The sequence below is a fragment of the Dipodomys merriami genome, unplaced genomic scaffold, assembly GCF_024711535.1.
Source record: "Dipodomys merriami isolate MVZ:Mamm:240054 unplaced genomic scaffold, mDipMer1.0.p SCAF_28, whole genome shotgun sequence".
Classification (NCBI taxonomy): Eukaryota; Metazoa; Chordata; class Mammalia; order Rodentia; family Heteromyidae; genus Dipodomys; species Dipodomys merriami.
The window spans coordinates 11957417-11976256 of record NW_027204270.1 but is presented as its reverse complement, the minus strand read 5'-3'; the positions used below and the strand labels follow the sequence as shown (position 1 = coordinate 11976256).

The window sequence follows — 18840 nt, the reverse complement described above, 5'->3', positions numbered from 1 at the left end:
CACAGAGTAAATTGAAAAAACAATTCAGTTCCTTAGTTATACTTCGTATTGTAAATACTTAATAATCACACACTGCAGAAAATTTTATTGAATTTGCCTCAATAAAGTTGCTGTATCAATGACCTTAAAAGATGATCCAGGGAGAAGTCCGAATTTTTCCAGACACATTAACTTGGAATCTGTATTGAGAAACTTAGGCATTTGTTAAGCTTCACAAAAAATTCCAGTCTGTTTCATTGGTTACATAGCTACTTCTCTAGAAGCTCAAAGGTAACTATGGTAATGACTGTCATTCATGTTGTGGAGAGACCTAGATTGACAAATACCCAAAGCAGGTTGATATCTGTCCAGCAAATGTTGTCCCTTCACTTGGGGACAGCAGCGATGACAGCTGCAATCTGGGCTGAGATGAGGTCCTCAGTGTGATATGTGGCATGGTATGGCTCTTTACAGGAGAGAATGGGGGTATTTTAGTTCCATTGCCAGCTGTATTGGAGAAGAGCACATGATATTTATTACTCACTAGTCTGTTGTTGTTAAATTTGAAGTTCCTAAATAGTCCCAAAAGAATCCAAGTAAGCTCAAATTATGATTGGGAATGTTATTGGATCGCCTAACATAGATGCAGGACTTGGATAGATATTGTTAGGATTGTTGAGAACAGCCCTTTAATAACACTTAACATTTAGTAGTGATTTGGGACATAGCTTTATTGAGATTTTCTACGGTCTGGGAGGGTAGTACTCCCATCAACACTTTTTAGCTGAAATTTCAAATTTCAAATTAGCGTGAGAGAACTCTGCTTCTACCTTTTTGTTCTTGATATTTAGAACAGCCTTTATAAATGATCATCTTGTTCATTTTCCCTTTGTAAACGCTCTACTTCATTTCCTCTATTATCAAACAGTGTTCTTTTGTGTGCTTGTGTGCTGATCCTAGGGCTTGACCTCGGCTTGTGTGCTGCTCAAGCCTAGTGCTCTACCACTTGAGCCACAGCTTGCTCCTTTCCTCTCCTTTCCTCTCCTTTCCTCTCCTTTCCCCTCCTTTCCCCTCCTTTCCCCTTTCATTTCCTGTTCTATCCTTTTTGTTAGTTTAGTGGTGATATGAGTCTCACACACTTTCCTGCTGCCTGGGCTGGCTTTGAACCATGATCCTCAGATCTCAGCCTCCTGAGTAGCTAGGCATGAGCCACTGGTGCCCAGCTTTAAGACAGATATGCCAGCTGTAGGTGGCTCATACCTATATTCCTAGTTACTCAGGAGGCTGAGATGTGAGGGTCACAGTGCAAAGCTGGTCTAGAAGTATAAGAGACTTCTATCTCCAATTAACCAGTAGAAAACCAGAAGTGGGGGTGTGACTCAAGTGATAGAGCACCAGTCTTGAGCAAGACAGCTCAGGGACAGTACTCAGGCACTGAGTTCAAGCCCCAGTGCTGTCACCACATTTACAGTTTGAAAGAAAAAAGGCTGGAAGTCATAGTTGTAGATAAGTACCCATAATTGGAACTTTTGAGTTTAGTGTTGGTGCTAGCTTTTCAACATTAGTTTCTAGAAGGAGTGTGTCATTGTAACATTTCACACATGTATACAATATATCCTGACCAACTTCATTGCTATCACTGTCCTTTATCCCTTGTCTCCCTAAAATAATTTTGAAAGATTTCCTTGTTCTATATTTACATATATGCAACAAACTGCTTTGAATGTACTCATCTTCATTTACCCTCTTCTTTAACCTTCCTACAGTTTCTCTTCCCAGGAGAGCCTCTTTTGCTTTCCTGTCATTCATTTTTAAAAAAATGTATTTACTGCACCAAGGAGTTTCGACATTTCAGACCTGTGTATATTCTATATTTCATCAGACTAATCCTCTTCTTGATTGCTCTCCTGTAACTTACTCTTTAAAGAAACAAAAGTTCTATCTTTTTTTGGGGGGGGGTCGATTGTGGGGCTTGAACTCAGGGCTTGGGTGCTGTCCCTACACTCTTCAGCTCATGGTGAACACTCTACTGCCTGAGCCACAGCGCCACTTCTGGTTTTCTAGTGGTTTATTGGAGATAAGAGTCTCACAGACTTTCCTGCCTGGGCTGGGCTGGCTTTGCACCATGATCCTCAGATCTCAGCCTCCTGAGTAGCTAGGATTACAGGCATGAGTCATCGGTGCCCGGCAAGTTCTGTTCTTTTTTTTTTTTTTTTGGTCTGGTCGTGGGGCCTGAACTCTGGGCCTGGGCACTGTCCCTCAGCTCTTCAGCTCAAGGCTAGCCCTCTACCACTTGAGCCACTGCGACACTTCTGGCTTTTTTCTTTTTGCTTATGTGGTGCTGAGGAATTTTTTTTTTTTTTTTTTTGTCGGCCGTGGGGCTTGAACTCTGGGCCTGGGCGCTGTCCCTCAGCTCTTCAGCTCAAGGCGAGTGCTCTACCACTTGAGTTACAGTGCCACTTCCGGTTTTCTGGTGGTTTATTGGAGATAGGAGTCTCACGGTCTCTCCTGCCCGGGCTGGCTTTGAACCGCAATCCTCAGATCTCAGCCTTGTGAGTAGCTAGGATTACAGGTGTGAGCCACCGTCGCCCAACTTTTTTTGGTCAGTTGTGGGGCTTGAACTAAGGTAAGGGCCTGGGCTCTGTCCTTGAACCTCTTTGTGCTCAAGGCTAGTATTCTACCACTTAGAGCCACAGCACTTCTGATTTTTGAGTGGTTAATAGGAGGTAAGAGTCTCATGGGGACTTTTTGCTCAGGCTGGCTTTGAACCATGATGCACAGATCTCAGCCTCCTGAGTAATTAGGATTATAGGCATGAGCCACTGTGCCCAGCTCAGATTCTTTTTTTTTTTTAAGTTACCAGCACAACTATGTTTATTGCAGCATTATTTACAGCCATCTTTCTATCAATGTCTCCTTCAAATCTAGAATTATAGGTATGTATCACCATACCTAGCTTGTTTTCTTTTTTTTTTTTTTTTTTTTTTACAAATATGTTAGAAATAGATCTTGGTTTTTTTTTTAATTTTATTTTATTTGTACAGAGGGGTTACAATTACATGGGCAAGATAATGCATACATTTCTTACCAAGCATTGTAGCCTCCTCCTTTGTTTACCCTTCACCTCCCTTCCCAGCCTCTCCCCCCCCCCCAATCCAGCTCAGATTCTTAAATACCAAAAGAAACCACCTTTTCACTTGAGCTTTACAAAAATCTAAATTAATTTACTTTTCTTTCATTCACTATTACTTGGCCATGTTGTTCTTGAAGAAAGCATAAATTTAATAACATTTTGTGCCATAGTGCAAACAGGCTACAAATGTGCAAAGGAAAAGTGTCCACTAATAGAAGAATAGAAACACCTGGATGCTTATATGTCCTACTCTCAATCATAGTATTGAAGCATCAGTTTAATGTTGTTGAACAAGGTTATTTAGTTTTTGTTGGTTGTGGGGCTTGAACTCTGGGCCTGGGTGCTGTCCTCAGCTCTTCAGCTCAAGGTGAGCATTTTATCACTTGAGCCACAGTGCCACTTCCTGTTTTCTGAGTGGTTTATTGGAGATAAGAGTTTCATGGACTTTTCTGCCCGGCTGGCTTTGAACCTTGATCCTCATATCTCAGCCTCCTGAGTAGCTAGGATTATAGGCATGAGCCACTAGCGCATGGCTAACAAGGTTATTTTTAATGCATACCAGCACTGTCCTCTCCAAGTGAAAGGCCTTTGTTCTGTTCTGTACTAAAGAGTGCATATACTAATTGCTCTACTCCTGACTTTTCCCTTGAATCTTTAATAGTACCATACTTACAAAGTAACTTTTAGCTTTTACAAGATCTTTCAGATGGTATTTTCCTTTTATATATGACAAAATCAAAATCCTTAGAAGAGTTAAATAATTTACTTAAGGGTTATTGGGTCTGTTGCTTTTTCATAGTAACTGTTTCCTATGTTGCATAGAGACTTCAAAAGATATGTGCTTGGGTTGTATGTTCACGTTGGCCAGAGGCCATCAAAGCTTGAGGTTAATGAAATGCTCTTTATTTTGTAGCCATCCAGTCCAATGGATCAGATGGGCAAGATGAGACCTCAGCCATATGGCGGGACTAACCCATACTCACAACAACAGGGACCTCTGTCAGGACCACAGCAAGGACATGGGTACCCAGGGCAGCCATATGGGTCCCAAACACCACAGCGGTACCCAATGACCATGCAAGGTCGGACGCAGAGTGCCATGGGAGGCCTCTCTTATGCACAGCAGGTAGATGGTTACTGATTACTCTGACCCTTGTTGGTATCCAGGGTCTGGTCTCAGGTATAGAATCAGAATGTTTCCTTATCTTCCAAACAAATTGATAGGAGCACATGCTAGGTGGTTCAGCTAGTTAGAATGTAGTACTGGCCAAGATTATGAGCACCATCCCATATGTGTTCTGTATGTCTTGTATGTGTCTTTGTGCTACTTACCCTTGGGATTGAATCCAATTTACTACTGAGCTATGTACCCTAGCCTATCTTTTGACCTGGCTGCTTGCCAGTACCCACCTAAGAGGTGATCTCTGAAGGAAGTGAGACAAATAGGGCACTGGCTGAGCACCTATCACTGCTGCTACAGTGAAAACCATACCATCTGCCTTGGGGATGGAAGAGGTCCTTTGTGTTTTTTAGGCCCTTCAACATATACTGTCAGGGTCAAAAACTGTTTAAGAGGGACTTAGAACAGAAAGTGCAATATTCAACAATAAAAATGCTAATGTTTTATAAATGTTCAGGTATCTTCTCATCTCTGTTTGGCAGTCTGCCCTATTACCTCCCCCTCCCTCCCTCCCTCCCTCCCTCCCTCCCTCCCTCCCTCCCTCCCTCCCTCCCTCCCTCCCTCCCTCCCTCTCTCCCTCCCTCCCAAAAGTTGAGTAGTCTCAAATTCTTTAGTCCTCCTTCCTCAACTTCCCAAGTGCTAGGATTATAGGCATGCATAACCATACTGATTTAAATGTGTTATGTGTATATATGTACGCCTGTCAGTATTGGGCCTTGAACTCAGGATGTTGTGTTCTTTCCTGAGTGTGTGTGTGTGTGTGTGTGTGTGCACACGTGTGTGTGTGTGCGCGCGCGCGCGCGCGCGTGCATGTGCGTGCGCTCCAGTCCTGGGTTTGAACTTATTTTGTCTCTGAGCTTCTTTTGTTCAAGGTTAGTGCTCTACCACTTGAGCCACAGCTCCACTTCTGGCTTTTTTTGGTAGTTTAGTGGAAATAAAGTCTCACTTTCCTGCCCTAGGCTGGCTTTCAGCCTCCTGAGTAACTAGGATTATGTGTGAGACACTAGTGCCTGGCTTTTTTTACACAGGACTAGAACTCTGCCATTTTAGCCATACCCATTTCCAACTAGCACCACTGTCTTTCAACTGTCATTTTTATGTTAATTGAAAATGGTGAGGGCATTAAAAAAATATCTTTAAGACTTTAAAGCAAAGATGCCCCAAAATATAGAGAATGATATCTGGTGGATTTTTTTTCACCTCCTTTCTTCTATTTATCCATTCTCCCTTTCTCTTTTCTTCTTTTAACTCCCTTCTTCAAGGAGAAAGTTAGGAAGAGATGGGGGTAGAACTTTATATAGGGGAGCCCAAAGGGGTACTACTTACCAGATAAATCCTCATTGCTTGAGATAGTATAGTGTATAGACAGTATAAGTAAGCCAACAAGCCCTTAAATTATTATTCTTTATTATTATTATTATTATTATTATTATTATTATTATTATTATTATTATTATTATTATTATTATTATTATTATGTCAATCGTGGGGCTTGAACTCTGGGCCTGGGCGCTGGCGCTGTTCCTTCACTCTTCAGCTCAAGGCAATTGTTCTACCACTTGAGCCACAGTGTCACTTCCGGTTTTCTGGTGGTTTATTGGAGATAAGAGTCTCAGGGACATTCCTGCCCATTCCTGTGATCCTCAGGTCTCAGCCTCCTTAGTAGCTAGGATTACAGACATGAGCCACCAGCCTCTAGCTGCCCTTAAATATTTTTATTTTTTATTTTTTTGGTTCCGGTCGTGGGGCCCAAACTCTGGGCCTGGGCGCTGTCCCTCAGCTCTTCAGCTCAAGGCTAGCGCTCTACCACTTGAGCCACAGCGCCACTTCCAGCCTTTTTTTTCTTTTTGCTTATGTGGTGCTGAGGAATCTAACCCAGGGCTGCAGGCATGCAAGGCAAGCACTCTACCACTGAGCCACCTTCCCAGCCCCCTTAAATAATTGTTTGTTTGTTTGTTTTTGTGTTTTTTTTGGGGGGGGGTCCAGTCGTGGTCCTGAACTCTGGGCCTGGGCACTGTCCCTTAGCTCTTCAGCTCAAGGCTAGCCCTCTACCACTTGAGCCACAGCGCCACTTCCGGCTTTTTTCTTTTTGCTTATGTGGTGTTGGGGAATCGAACCCAGGGCCTCATGCATGCAAGGCAAGCACTCTACCACTGAGCCACCTTCCCAGCCCCCCCTTAAATATTTTTAAATGAAGACTCAGTAAAAGAAGAAATCAAAGTAACTTAGTGTTTTATACATTATCTGGATTAGTTATTAGTTAAGCCAGGCTGGTATTGACCCATTTTGGTTTGATTCTTTTTTTTTTTTTTTTTTTTTTTTGGGGGGGGGGTCCGGTTGTGGGGCTTAAACTCTGGGCCTTGGCGCTGACCCTCAGCTCTTCAGCTCAAGGCTAGCACTCTACCACTTGAGCCACAGTACCACTTCCGGATTTTTTCTTTTTGCTTATGTGGTGCTGAGGAATCGAACCCAGGGCCTCATGTATGCAAGGCAAGTGCTCTACCACTGAACCACCTTCCCGGCCCCCCATTTTGGTTTGAATACAAAGTCTTAACCCTTAAAAAAAATTAGCCATGATTAAAAAAAGAATAAGCTCATTGGCAAAAATGGTATTTTTGAACTTCTGTCAATTGCTCAAATATTAAGTAGGATACATTTTAGCTGGACGCCTGTGGCTCATGCCTGTAATCCTTGATACTTAGGAGGCTGAGATCTGAGGATCGCTGTCCAAAGCCAGCCTGGGCAGGAATGTCCATGAGACTCTTAACTCCAATTAACCACCAGAAAACTGGAAATGGCGCTGTGGCTTCAGCCTTGAGCTGAAGAGCTGAGGGACGGCGCCCAGGCCCAGAGTTCAAGCCCCATGACTAACCCCCCCCCAAAAAAAAAAATGCATACATTTTCAATGAATGACTGTAGTCTACTAACTAGTTACCAATTTTGTCCATTCTTTCTGGCGGAGTTTAGACAGTTTGTATAAGAATTCTGGACCTTCTTACTATGAGGACTGGCTTGCCTGCTTGCTTGCTTTTCTCTCCTTTTAATTTTTTCCTTATGAATCATTTATTTCCTTTGAAACTCCTAGAAAATCTTAAGATAGGATGGAATGATAAAAGAATAAAGAATTTTAAAAAATGAAACAAATCAACATCTTAAAAACCATGCTACCATCTCCAGTCATCAGAATACCAACCTCAAATTAAATTGATTTGTGTTGCAGAAACTTTTTTTTTTTTTTTTGGTTGTGGGGCCTGAATTCTGGGCCTGGACACTGTCCCTCAGCTCTTCAGGTCAAGGCTAGTACCCTACCATTTGAGCCACAGCACCACTTCTGATTCTTTTTTTTTTTCTGCTTATGTAGTGCTGAGGAATCGGACCCAGGGCCTCATACATGCAAGGCAAGCACTCTACCACTGAGCTACTTCTCAGCCCTGTTCAGAAACTTTTAACAACAGAAAATTAAAAGTTAAAATTCACAATTGTCAATGTGCATGATTGCCTGCTTTCTATACAAATCCTGGAGGCACAGTTTCTGATAGGAGAGACAGTTCTAAAGAATTTTTTCCTTTTCCACAGATTCCTCCTTATGGACAACAAGGCCCAAGCGGGTATGGTCAGCAGGGCCAGACTCCATATTACAACCAGCAAAGTCCCCACCCCCAGCAGCAGCAGCCACCTTACTCCCAGCAACCACCATCCCAGACCCCTCATGCCCAATCTTCATATCAGCAGCAGCCACAGTCTCAACCACCACAGCTTCAGTCTTCTCAACCTCCATATTCCCAACAGCCATCCCAGCCTTCACATCAGCAATCCCCAACTCCATACCCTTCTCAGCAGTCCACAACGCAGCAGCATCCCCAGAGCCAGCCCCCTTACTCACAGCCACAGGCACAGTCTCCCTACCAGCAGCAGCAACCTCAGCAGCCAGCATCCTCGACGCTCTCCCAGCAGGCTGCATATCCTCAGCCTCAGTCTCAGCAGTCCCAGCAAACTGCCTATTCCCAACAGCGCTTCCCTCCACCACAGGTAAGATCCCCCTGCCTCCTTCTCTGACCTGTGTATAACCATAGACAGCAAGGAAGTTTGTGTTGCCAGAATTTTGCCATACAAATTAATTCTCCAGGGTGCACTTAAAAATCAGTTAAACTCTGGGTAATCGTGCTAACTGGATTGATTTGAACTAACAAAGGAAAAACCTTAGCTGCACGCCATTGGCTAATTCCTGTAATCCTAGCTACCCAGGTGGTTGAGATCTGAGCATTTTCAGTTCAGAGCCAGCCTAGTTAGGAAAGTCCATGAGACTCTTGCCTCCAGTTAACCACCAGAAAACCAGAACTGGTGCTGTGGCTCCAAGTGGTAGAGCACTAACCTTCAGTGAAAAAGCTTAGGGACAGTGCCCAGGCCCTGAGTTCAAGCCCTGTGACTGACCAGAAAAAAAAACCAAAACTGAACTTTAACTACATAAAGACCTATAGCCCTTCTTACTGATAAAGAAATAAGACAATGGAGAATTAATTACATGAACAAATTAAAGGTGTAATATATATATATATATATGTGTGTGTGTGTGTACATGCACACATATATACATATATATATATATATATATGTATGTATGTATGTATTTTTTAAAGCAAATATCAGTACTCCAGCACACCCAAATGATGTTAGTCTTTTCTCAGCTAGTCACTTTGGTAGAATGTAGTGTATGTGCTTCATTCCAGCTGCTATTCTGTTCCATTGATAGTTAAAATATTCTAGATCCTTTCATTTGAAATTATAACTAGAGCTGATACACATTCTTTAGAATATTGTCATAGGTGGCAAATCTTTTTATGTAAGTGTGTATATGTGTGCCAGTCCCAGGGCTTGAACTTCGAACCTGTCCCTGAGCCTCTTTTGCTCAAAGCTAGTGCTCTATTACTTGGGCCACAGCTCTACTTCCATCTTTTTTGGTCATTAATTGGAGGTAAGAGTCTCGTAGACTTTACTGTTCTGGCTAGCTTTGAACCACGATCCTTAGTTGTAGGTGTGAGCCACTGATGCCCAGCAACATCTTTTTTTTTTGCGGGGGGGGCGGGCCTGGGACTCAGGACCTGGGTACTGTCCTTAAGCTTCTTTTTGCTTAAGGCCTAGTGCTCTACCATTTGAGCCACAGCACGGTTTCCTGCTTTTGCTGAGTAGTTTATTGGAGATAAGAGTCTGGTGGAGTTTCCTGCCTGGCTTTGAACCACAATCCTCAGATCATAGCCTCCTGAATAGGTAGGATTACAAGTGTGAGCTATTATCACCTGGCATCATCTTACTTTTTGAAAGATAAGTTTGAAGCCTGACAAAGGGACATTGCCCAGGCCCCTAGTTCAAGCCCCCCAGTACTGGTACAGTAAATACATAATTTTTTTGTTTATTTTTGTGCTGATACTGGGGCTTGAATTAAGGGCCTTATACTTCTCTTGGCTTACTCTAGGCTGGTGCTGTACCACTTGAGCCACAGCTTTACCCCCAGAGTTTTTGATGGTTAATTGGAGATAAGAGTCTAATGGATTAGCTTCAAACCTGAGCCTCAAATCTTAGCCTTCTGAGTAGCTAGGATTACAGGCATGAGCCACTAGTGCCTGGCTGCTGAATTTGATTTTAGGAAGAAGCAAAAATTTACTTGGTGCTATATACTTAGTGAGCAAGATGTAGATAATGGAGTCTAAAAATAGTAATTTGGGCTTTTTATTTATTTATTTTGTTTTTGTTTTTGTATTTGTTTTTGTTTTTTGGGTCTGGTCATGGGGCCTGAACTCTGGGTCTGGGCACTGTCCCTCAGCTCTTCAGCTCAAGGCTAGCGCTCTACCACGTGAGCCACAGCGCCACTTCTGGCTTTTTTCTTTTTGTTTATGTGGTGCTGAGGAATCGAACCCAGGGCTTCAAGCATGCAAGGCAAACGCTCTACCACTGAGCCACCTTCCCAGCCCAATTTGGGCTTTTTGTTTACTTGTTTTCTTTTTTCCTCTTGACAGCACTGTGATTTAAATTCAGGGACTCAGCAGTTGCTAGATTGGTGCTATACCACTTAGTCTAGGCCTCCAGCCTTGTCTGCTACTGGCTATTTGGGAGATGACATCTCATAAACTTTTAAATTTGTAATCCTCCATATTTCAACTTTTAAGTGGTTAATATTGTAGGTGTGAACCACTAGCACTCAACTGAGCCATATGAGGAGAAATGACTGAGTAATGACAAGTTCATTGGTAGCATCATTGTGTAAATCACTCACTCATTTCAAGGTGGTATCCTTGAAGTAAGCAGACTGTGTCATGTTGTTCTAAAAATTGGTCTCATTCCTTGACAATTATAACTTGCGGTTAGAGTTTAACATTTAACCCCAAAAAATGGCTCGCTGTTCAGTATCAATGAATGGGCAACAATTCCATGTGCTTTTTTAATTTTGGTTGAGAAAGGATCTTGCTATGGAGTCTAAACTGGGCTTGAACTCATTATCCTCTTTCCCTAGCTTCCTGAATACCACAATTATAGGTGTGCTCCACCATACTTGGTTCACTGTTGATTTGTATGTGTGTGTGCGTATATGTGTGCATGGGTACTGAGGCTTGAAATCAGGGCCTTGGTGCTATCCCTTAGCTTTTTGTTTAAGGACTACAGCGTTGTATCACCAGCCCTGACTACCTGGCTAGCCTGTTGTTGACATTCTTAAGAGTAAGAACCATTATTTGGACTTTTCTCACTTCCAGTTCCCCTTTATCAGAGTTCTGAAGTGGGAGAGTCCTGGCATTCATAGCTTTTATTTTTTTTTAGGAGCTTTCTCAAGATTCATTTGGGTCTCAGGCATCCTCAGCCCCCTCAATGACCTCTAGTAAAGGAGGACAAGAAGATATGAACCTGAGCCTTCAGTCAAGACCCTCCAGCTTGCCTGTGAGTATTTTTTTATTTTTGCCACCTCTAAAAGTTGGTTGGTCAGAACGAAAACAAAACAAACATTTTCCAGGCTTTTTTCTTGTGTCCTTTATTTTTCGGATGAATAAGCTATTCCTTGAATTCATATTCAAATCCTAAATATAATTCCTAGACTTACCTTGAAGAATGTCTATTCTTTCTAACCCCTAAGGAGTAGGTTTGGACCTGTGTAGAGTTTTGTTTTTAGGTTTGTTTGTTTTTCTCTTAAATTCTTGGGCTTTGCACTGAAAGGAAAAGCATCATTGCAGGCTTTCTCCATTTTAACATGGTAACAATAGTGGAGGGATTGTAGAATACTTTTAAAATAACATTGCAGCCAGGTGTTGGTGGCTCACACCTGTAATCCTAGCTACTCAGGAGGCTGAGATCTGAGGGTCACTGTTCAAAGCCAGCCCAGGCAGGAAAGTCTGTGAGACTTGTCTCCAATAAACCACCAGAAAACCAGAAGTGGCACTGTGACTCAAGGGGTAGAGTGCTAGCCTGAGCTAAAGAGCTGAGAGACAGCGCCCAGGCCCAGAGTTCAAGCCCCATGACCTACTAAATAAACAAATAAATTAATAAAAAATGCTGGGAACAAACTGGCTTACAAAATCATAGTCAAATTAAATTCCCTTTGCCGAGGAATGGGGGAACTTAAAATACAAAAAAAATTATTTATTGATGACCACTGGTAAAATGCAAATAGATTCAGTATCTAAATGCATTCATATTTTTGTGATTGTTTTATAAATATGTTTGTATGTTATTTTTCTGCAATAAATATGATGACATGCTTTTTAGATCTTGGGCTTTTTAGGCATAGATTCACACAAAGATGGAGATGTCAGAAGTATTGCCTCCATTTTGTTTGGTTGTTGTTTTTCAGTTTTGGTTTGGTTTCTTCCTTTAACATTACTGTGAAGCATTGTCTTTATCTTTTAAAGGTCTGATTTATACTTGTTTTGGTTTAAGGGTTTAGAGGTAGAATCCTTGGATATTAACAAGTTAGTGCAGGATGGAGTAAAAGCAGTTTTTCTAGTGGTGCTTTCATATGAATAGGTTCTTTTGTCCACTACAGTGCTTAGTGCCGGAGTATTTGATTATGGAATCAGGTGTTCGGAATGAATTGACTATATTCTGAAAAAAGCAGTACAATCTGGTAATTAAGTTTGGGCTTAAGATGTTGGAGGTATGGCCCCGTTGGTAGGATGCGAGCTTGAGCTTGAGTTTAAGGTAATTTAATTTCTGGTCTTGGGCTCCCCCCCCCCCCAAAAAAAAAAGTCTGGGCTCAATCCAGGTGCCAATGGCACCTGGAAGCAGAGATCTGAGAATTTTGGCTCAAAGCCAGCCCAGTCAGAGAAATCTAAGAGACTCTTATCTCCTCCTTTTTAGCAAAAAGTCAAAGGCATGATTCAAGTGGTGGAATACCAGTCATGAGCTAAAAAGCTGAGAGTTCAAGCTCTAGTATCAGCATAAAAGGAAAAAAAGGAAAGGAAAAAAAAGGTTAGGTCTTGAGTCTGCTTCTTGTTTTTGCCACTAGCTTTGTAGCTTGGACAAATCAATTTCTTTGTAGCTTAGTTTGTATATCTATAAAATGTACTTTACTTCATTTGTGATAAACATTAAGTAGGTTAATAGAAGAAAGCTTGATGATGGTAGACCCTTCATAAATGTCTGCCATTACAATCATCATCTCATAGGACACAGCAACTGCTTGATAGCTGAAAGGTAGTTAAAGTAAAATTCGGTGGCCGTGTTCTGGTGATTCCATACCTGTAATCCTAGCTACTCAGGAGGCTAAGATCTGAGGATCAAGATTTGAAGCCAGCCTACCTGGTCAGGAATCTCCAATTAACCACCAGAAAAATTGGAAGTGATGCTGTGGCTCATCGTGGTAAAGCACTAGCCTTGACTGAAAAGGCTCAGGGACAGTTCCCAGGTCCTGAGTTCAAGCCCAATGATGACAAAAATAGATAAATATGCTGAGTTGCTAAATAGTAAACCTTCTATTATAAATCCTGCTTCAGTTATAAAATGAAAGTTCAATAATTTTTAAAAATTTAATATACTGGCGACTATGCTTAAGGCTGGTTGGTGCTCTGCCTCTTGAGGTACACCTGACTGAACTTCCCTTTTTCTGTTGTTTTGTTTTGTTTTGTTTTGTTTTGTTTTGTTTTGTGCCAGTACTGGGGCTTGAATGGTTGGCCTCTGTCTCCCTTTGGCCTTTTGCTGGTTTAATGGAAATAGAGTCCCAAGGATTTTTCCGTTCAGGCTGGCTTTGAAGTATAATCCTCAAGTATCAGCCTCCTAAGTAGCTAGGATTGTAGGTTTCTGAGGCCAGGATGGAGAGTCCCTATCAGGTTGGGACTTTGAGAGATGAATTAGGAGAAAATGTCATAAAATAAAGCAATCATTCCTTATTCTCTTCTCATTAGTGTATTGCAGTCCTTTTCTGCATCTTCAGCTTCACTTGAATATGCTTTTTAACCTGGTTTTGTCAGCAGTGTGTAACCACTCCCTGAGCATCTGTAGTCGGTGCCAAAATCTGAGTGGTATGCTATTGTGACAATAATCCCAATCAGTGGATTTGTATCAGTGTTGTAGTTCATTTTCCTTCAAAAAGTTACTTCTTGCTTCTGGTGATTCCCCCATGCCCACACTCGCAACAGTATCTCAACATGTAACCCAGTCTGGCCTCAACCTGGTCATCACCCGTCCCCCTCACGTGGGGCCTGAGTGCTGTCCCTGAATTCTTTTTGCTCAAGACTGGGACCCTACCACTTTGAGCCACAGCTCTACTTTCAGTTTTCTGGTGGTTAATTGGAGATAAGAGTCTAACAGACTTTCTTGTCCGGACTGGCTTTCAACTATGATTCTCAGATCTCAACCTCCTGAGTAAGTAGGATTACGGGTGTGAGCCACCAGTACCCAGCTAGTGACTTTTTTTGTGTGTGCGTGTGGTCATGGGGCTTGAACTCTAGGCCTGCGTGCTGCTGTCCCTCAGCTCTTCTCTAAGGCTAGTGTTCTACCATTTGAGCCACAGTGCCACTTCCAGCCTTTTCTGGTTATGTGGTGCTAAGGAATCAAACCCAGGGCCTCATGCATGCAAGGCAAGTACTCTACCACTGAGCCACCTATGCAGCCCTGGTGATCTTTTTTTTTTTTGTTGGTCGTGGGGCCTGAACTCTGGGTCTGGGCGCCATCCCTGAGCTCTTCAGCTCAAGGTTAGCCTTCTACCACTTGAGACACAGTGCCACTTCCGGCTTTTTCTGCTTATGTGGTGCTGAGGATTCGAACCCAGGGCCTTATGCATGCAAGGCAAACATTCTTACCACTGAGCAACCTTCCCAGCCCCTGGTGATCTTTTTTGATAAACATGTATTTAATAATTTTCAGTTTTAAGGATGGTCATAAACAGACAAACCATGTTTTTTCCAGGGACTTGGAATCCAAGAGCTCTTGGTTTGACCTTCTGTAGCCTTGTAAGCCTAGAGAATGTTGTTCCTGGGAATCCCAAAACAAAAACTAATCTCAGTCTTAGGTTTCTGTTATGGATTCATCCAGCTGTATCATTTTCACTGTGATAGAAGCTTGTGTAGAAGATGAGCTAACCAAGTCAGTAACATCTTGTTTTCTGAACTGCTTTCTCTTGAACCAAGGAACCAAAGTTGTTTTTATAAATTTTAGATTACCTACAAGAGCCTTTTCCTTTATTAACCAGTTGTGTAAAAGAATCACTAGGGCTGGGTGCCAGTGCCACACTCTTATAATCCTAGGTACTCAGGGGGCTGAGATCTAAGGATCACAGTTCAAAGCCAGCCCCAGGTAGAAAAGAACCCATGAGACTCATCTTCCACTCAAAAACTGGAAGGGGGTTGGGAATGTGGCTCAGTGGTAGAGTGCTTGCCTAGCATGCATGAACCTCTGGGTTGGATTCCTCAGTACCACATACACAGAAAAAGCCAGAAGTGACACTGTGGCTCAAGTAGTAGAGTGCTAGCTTTGAGCAAAAGAGCTCAGGTACAGCACCTGGGCTCTGAGTTCAAGCCCACAACCTACCAAAAAAATAAATAAAAATAAAAAAGAATCACTAGGCTTGCCAGTACATTCCTTCACTGAGTGGCAAGGATTTGTGGGTCACTGTTTGAGTTTGGTACGAGAGCAGATTCTAGCCTCACTAGACAGCAGTCCCTTTAGTTTCAGTTTTTCTGTTTTTGTTTTATTTTTGGTTCTAGTCCTGGGGCTTAAACTCATGGCCTGGGTCCTATCTCAGCTTTTGTGCTCAAGGCCCACAATGTACCACTTTGAGCCACACTCCACTTGCTGCTTTTTTTTTTTTTTTTTTTTTAATGGTTAATTGGCGATAAGAGTCGCCTGGACTTTTCTGCCCAAGCTGGCTTGGAATCATGATCCTCAGGTCTCAGCCTCCTGAGTAGCTAGGATTACAGGCATGAGCCACTAGTGCCTGGCTATTCTTCTCTTTGAATCACATTATTCCTCATATGAATCCCTTTTATGTCCATCTGTATAGTAAAGATAATTTCCTCAAAAAACTCCTAATCAAACTTCAGGACTCAAATTCTATCATGATTTTGTTTAGTAAAGGCAATTTTTATTTTATCATTTAAAAACGTGCATGCCAGATCCTGATGACTTGTGTCTGTAATCCTAGTTAGTTACTCAGGAGGCTGAGATCGGAGGATCTAGTTTAAAGTCAACCTGAGCAGAAAAGTCCATGAGACCCTTATCTCCAGTTAACCACCATAAAATTGGAACTGGAACTGTGGCTTAGTGGTAAAGTTATAGCCTTGAGCAAAAATGCTTTGGGATAGTGCCAAGGCAGAGTTGTAGCCTTAGGACACCTCGAGTGCACTTGCGCATGTACGTACACACACACACACACACACACGAGTTCAGTGCTGGAACACACACGCACACACATACGCGCGCGCGCGCACACACACACACACACACACACACACACACACACGAGTTCAGTGCTGGAGTTCCTGGAGGGCAGGAATGATAATTGTCTAGTCTATATGCTTCTTTTTTTTTTTTTTTTTTTTGGTCGGTCCTGGGGCTTGAACTCTGGGCCTGGGCGCTGTCCCTCAGCTCTTCAGCTCAAGGCTAGCACTCTACCACTTGAGCTACAGCGCCACTTCCGGTTTTCTGGTGGTTTATTGGAGATAGAAGTCTCACAGACTTTCCTGCCCGGGCTGGCTTTGAACCGCGATCCTTAGATCTCCTGAGTAGCTAGGATTACAGGCGTGAGCCACCAGCGCCCGGCTTCTTTTTTCTTTCTTTCTTTCTTTCTTTCTTTCTTTCTTTCTTTCTTTCTTTCTTTCTTTCTTTCTTTCTTTCTTTCTTTCTTTCTTCCTTTCTTCCTTTCTTTCTTCCTTTCTTTCTTTCTTCCTTTCTTTCTTTCTTTCTTTCTTCCTTTCTTTCTTTCTTCCTTCCTTTCTTTCTCTCTCTCTCTTTCCTTCCTTCCTTCCTTCCTTCCTTCCTTCCTTCCTTCCTTCCTTCCTTCCTTCTCTTCCTCCTCCTCCTCCTCCTCTTCCTCCACCTCCTCTTCCTCTTCTTTTTCTTTTATGTCAGTTGTGGGGCTTTAACTCTGTCCTTCAGCTCTTCAACTCAAGGCTAGTGCTCTACCACTTGAGCTACAGTGCCACTTCTGGTTTACTGGTGGTTTATTAGCGATAAGAGTCTCACACTGGGCTGGGAAGGTGGCTCAGTGGTAGAGTGCTTGCCTTGCATGCCTGAGGCCCTGGGTTCAATTCCTCAGCACCACATAAGCAAAAAGAAAAAAAAAAACTGGAAGTGGCGCTGTGGCTCAAGTGGTAGAGCGCTAGCCTTGAGCTGAAGAGCTGAGGGACAGAGCCCAGGCCCAGAGTTCAGGCCCCAGGACCAGACCCCCTCCCCCCCCCCAAAAAAAAAAAAAAAAGTCTCACAGACTTTCCTGCCTGGGCTGGCTTTAAACCATGATCCTTAGATCTCAGCCTCCTGAGTAGCTAGGACTACAGGTATGAGTCACCGGCACATGTATGTTTCTTATATGCTTCTTGTTGGTTTCCTGCAACTTGTCTGCCTGTATCCATAATTTTGTATGGCCCATAAGTGAAGTCTTAAATATCTAATTGGACCTTGGCAGAAAATAATTCCCTGTAAAAGGCAAACAAGCAGTTCTCTGGGTTTCTCTAAGGTCTTTACTTTTCTTCATTTAGGGACTGATCTGAATATTGATCTCTTTCTTATGATGATAGTCATTTTTGAGACTAACTTGGAGTTGTACCTACTTAGCTGTGGTGTGGTGGTACAGATCTGTGCAGATCCCAGTACTGGAGAGGTTTAGATAGGAAGATATTGGGTTTTAGGCTAGACTAGGGAACAAAGCAAGACCCTATCTTAAAAGAAAAAGGTTTGCTTTTTTTTTTTTTTTTTTTGGGTCCGGTCATGGGGCCTTGAACTCTGGGCCTGGGCGCTGTCCCTCAGCTCTTCAGCTTAAGGCTAACGCTCTACCACTTGAGCCACAGCACCACTTCCGGCTTTTTTCTTTATGTGGTGCTGAGGAATCGAACCCAGGGCCTCAGGCATGCAAGGCAAGCACTCTACCACTGAGCTACCTTGCCAGCCCCTGCTTTGCTTTTTTTGTCTGTTTTTTTTTTTAAATTTTTTTTTGGGGGGGGGGGGGTCCAGTCGTGGGGTCTGAACTCTGGGCACTTTCCCATAGCTCTTCAGCTCAAGGCTAGCGCTCTACCACTTGAGCCACAACGCCACTTCTGGCTTTTTTCTTTTTGCTCATGTGGTGCTGAGGAATGGAACCCAGGGCCTCAGGCATGCAAGGCAAGCACTCTACCACTGAGCCACCTTCCCAGCCCCTAATTTTTATTTTAAAAAAAACTTTTTTTTGTCGGTTGTGGGGCCTGAACTCTGGGCCTGGGCACTGCCCCTCAGCTCTTCAGCTCAAGGCTAGCACTCTACCACTTAAGCCACAGTGCTACTTCCAGCCTCTTCTGTTTATGTAGTGCTGAGGAATCGAATCCAGGGCCTCATGCATGTAAGGCAAGCACTCTACCACTGAGCCACATTCTCAGCCCTATCTGAATTATTTTTTAGATCTGTTAAACTTCCTGTCATTGATAGGATTAGAGGCAGGCACCACTATGTTCAGTGTTCTCCTATGGAAATGGGGTCTTGATTCTTCTACCCAGGCTGGCCCTAGAATAGATGTCTTCCTGTTCTGAGCCTCTAACACAGATTGGGATGACAGGCAAGTGCCACTATAACTAGCTATAGGTTAAGGAGGTATCTGACTTTTCTTCTTGTGCTGACCATGAACTGTGATCCTCTTGATTCAGTCTGCCAAGTAGCTAGAATTATAGGAATGAGCCAACTGTACTCAACCATTTTTTTTTTTAATGTTTTTATTTTGCCAGTTGTGGGGCCTGAACTCTGGGCCTGGCACTGTCCCTCAGCTCTTCAGCTCAAGGCAAGCACTCTACCACTTGAGCTACAATGCCACTTCCGGCCTTTTCTGCTTATGTGGTGCTGAGGAATTGAACCCAGGGCCTCATGCATGCAAGGCAAGCACTCTACCACTGAG

At 43.0% G+C, this 18840-nt stretch overlaps 1 protein-coding gene across 2 annotated transcripts in view; it reads left to right on the top strand.

Annotated features, from left to right (window-relative positions):
* Nucleotides 1-18840, top strand: part of Arid1a (AT-rich interaction domain 1A) — a 108399-nt gene that overhangs the window by 39363 nt on the left and 50196 nt on the right. For both annotated transcript variants that reach the window (XM_070037552.1, XM_070037551.1), the window contains exons 2-4: nt 4026-4238; nt 7869-8321; nt 11100-11216. In XM_070037552.1, coding sequence (XP_069893653.1) covers nt 4026-4238; nt 7869-8321; nt 11100-11216 — 783 coding nt within the window. The remainder of the gene's footprint in view (nt 1-4025; nt 4239-7868; nt 8322-11099; nt 11217-18840) is intronic.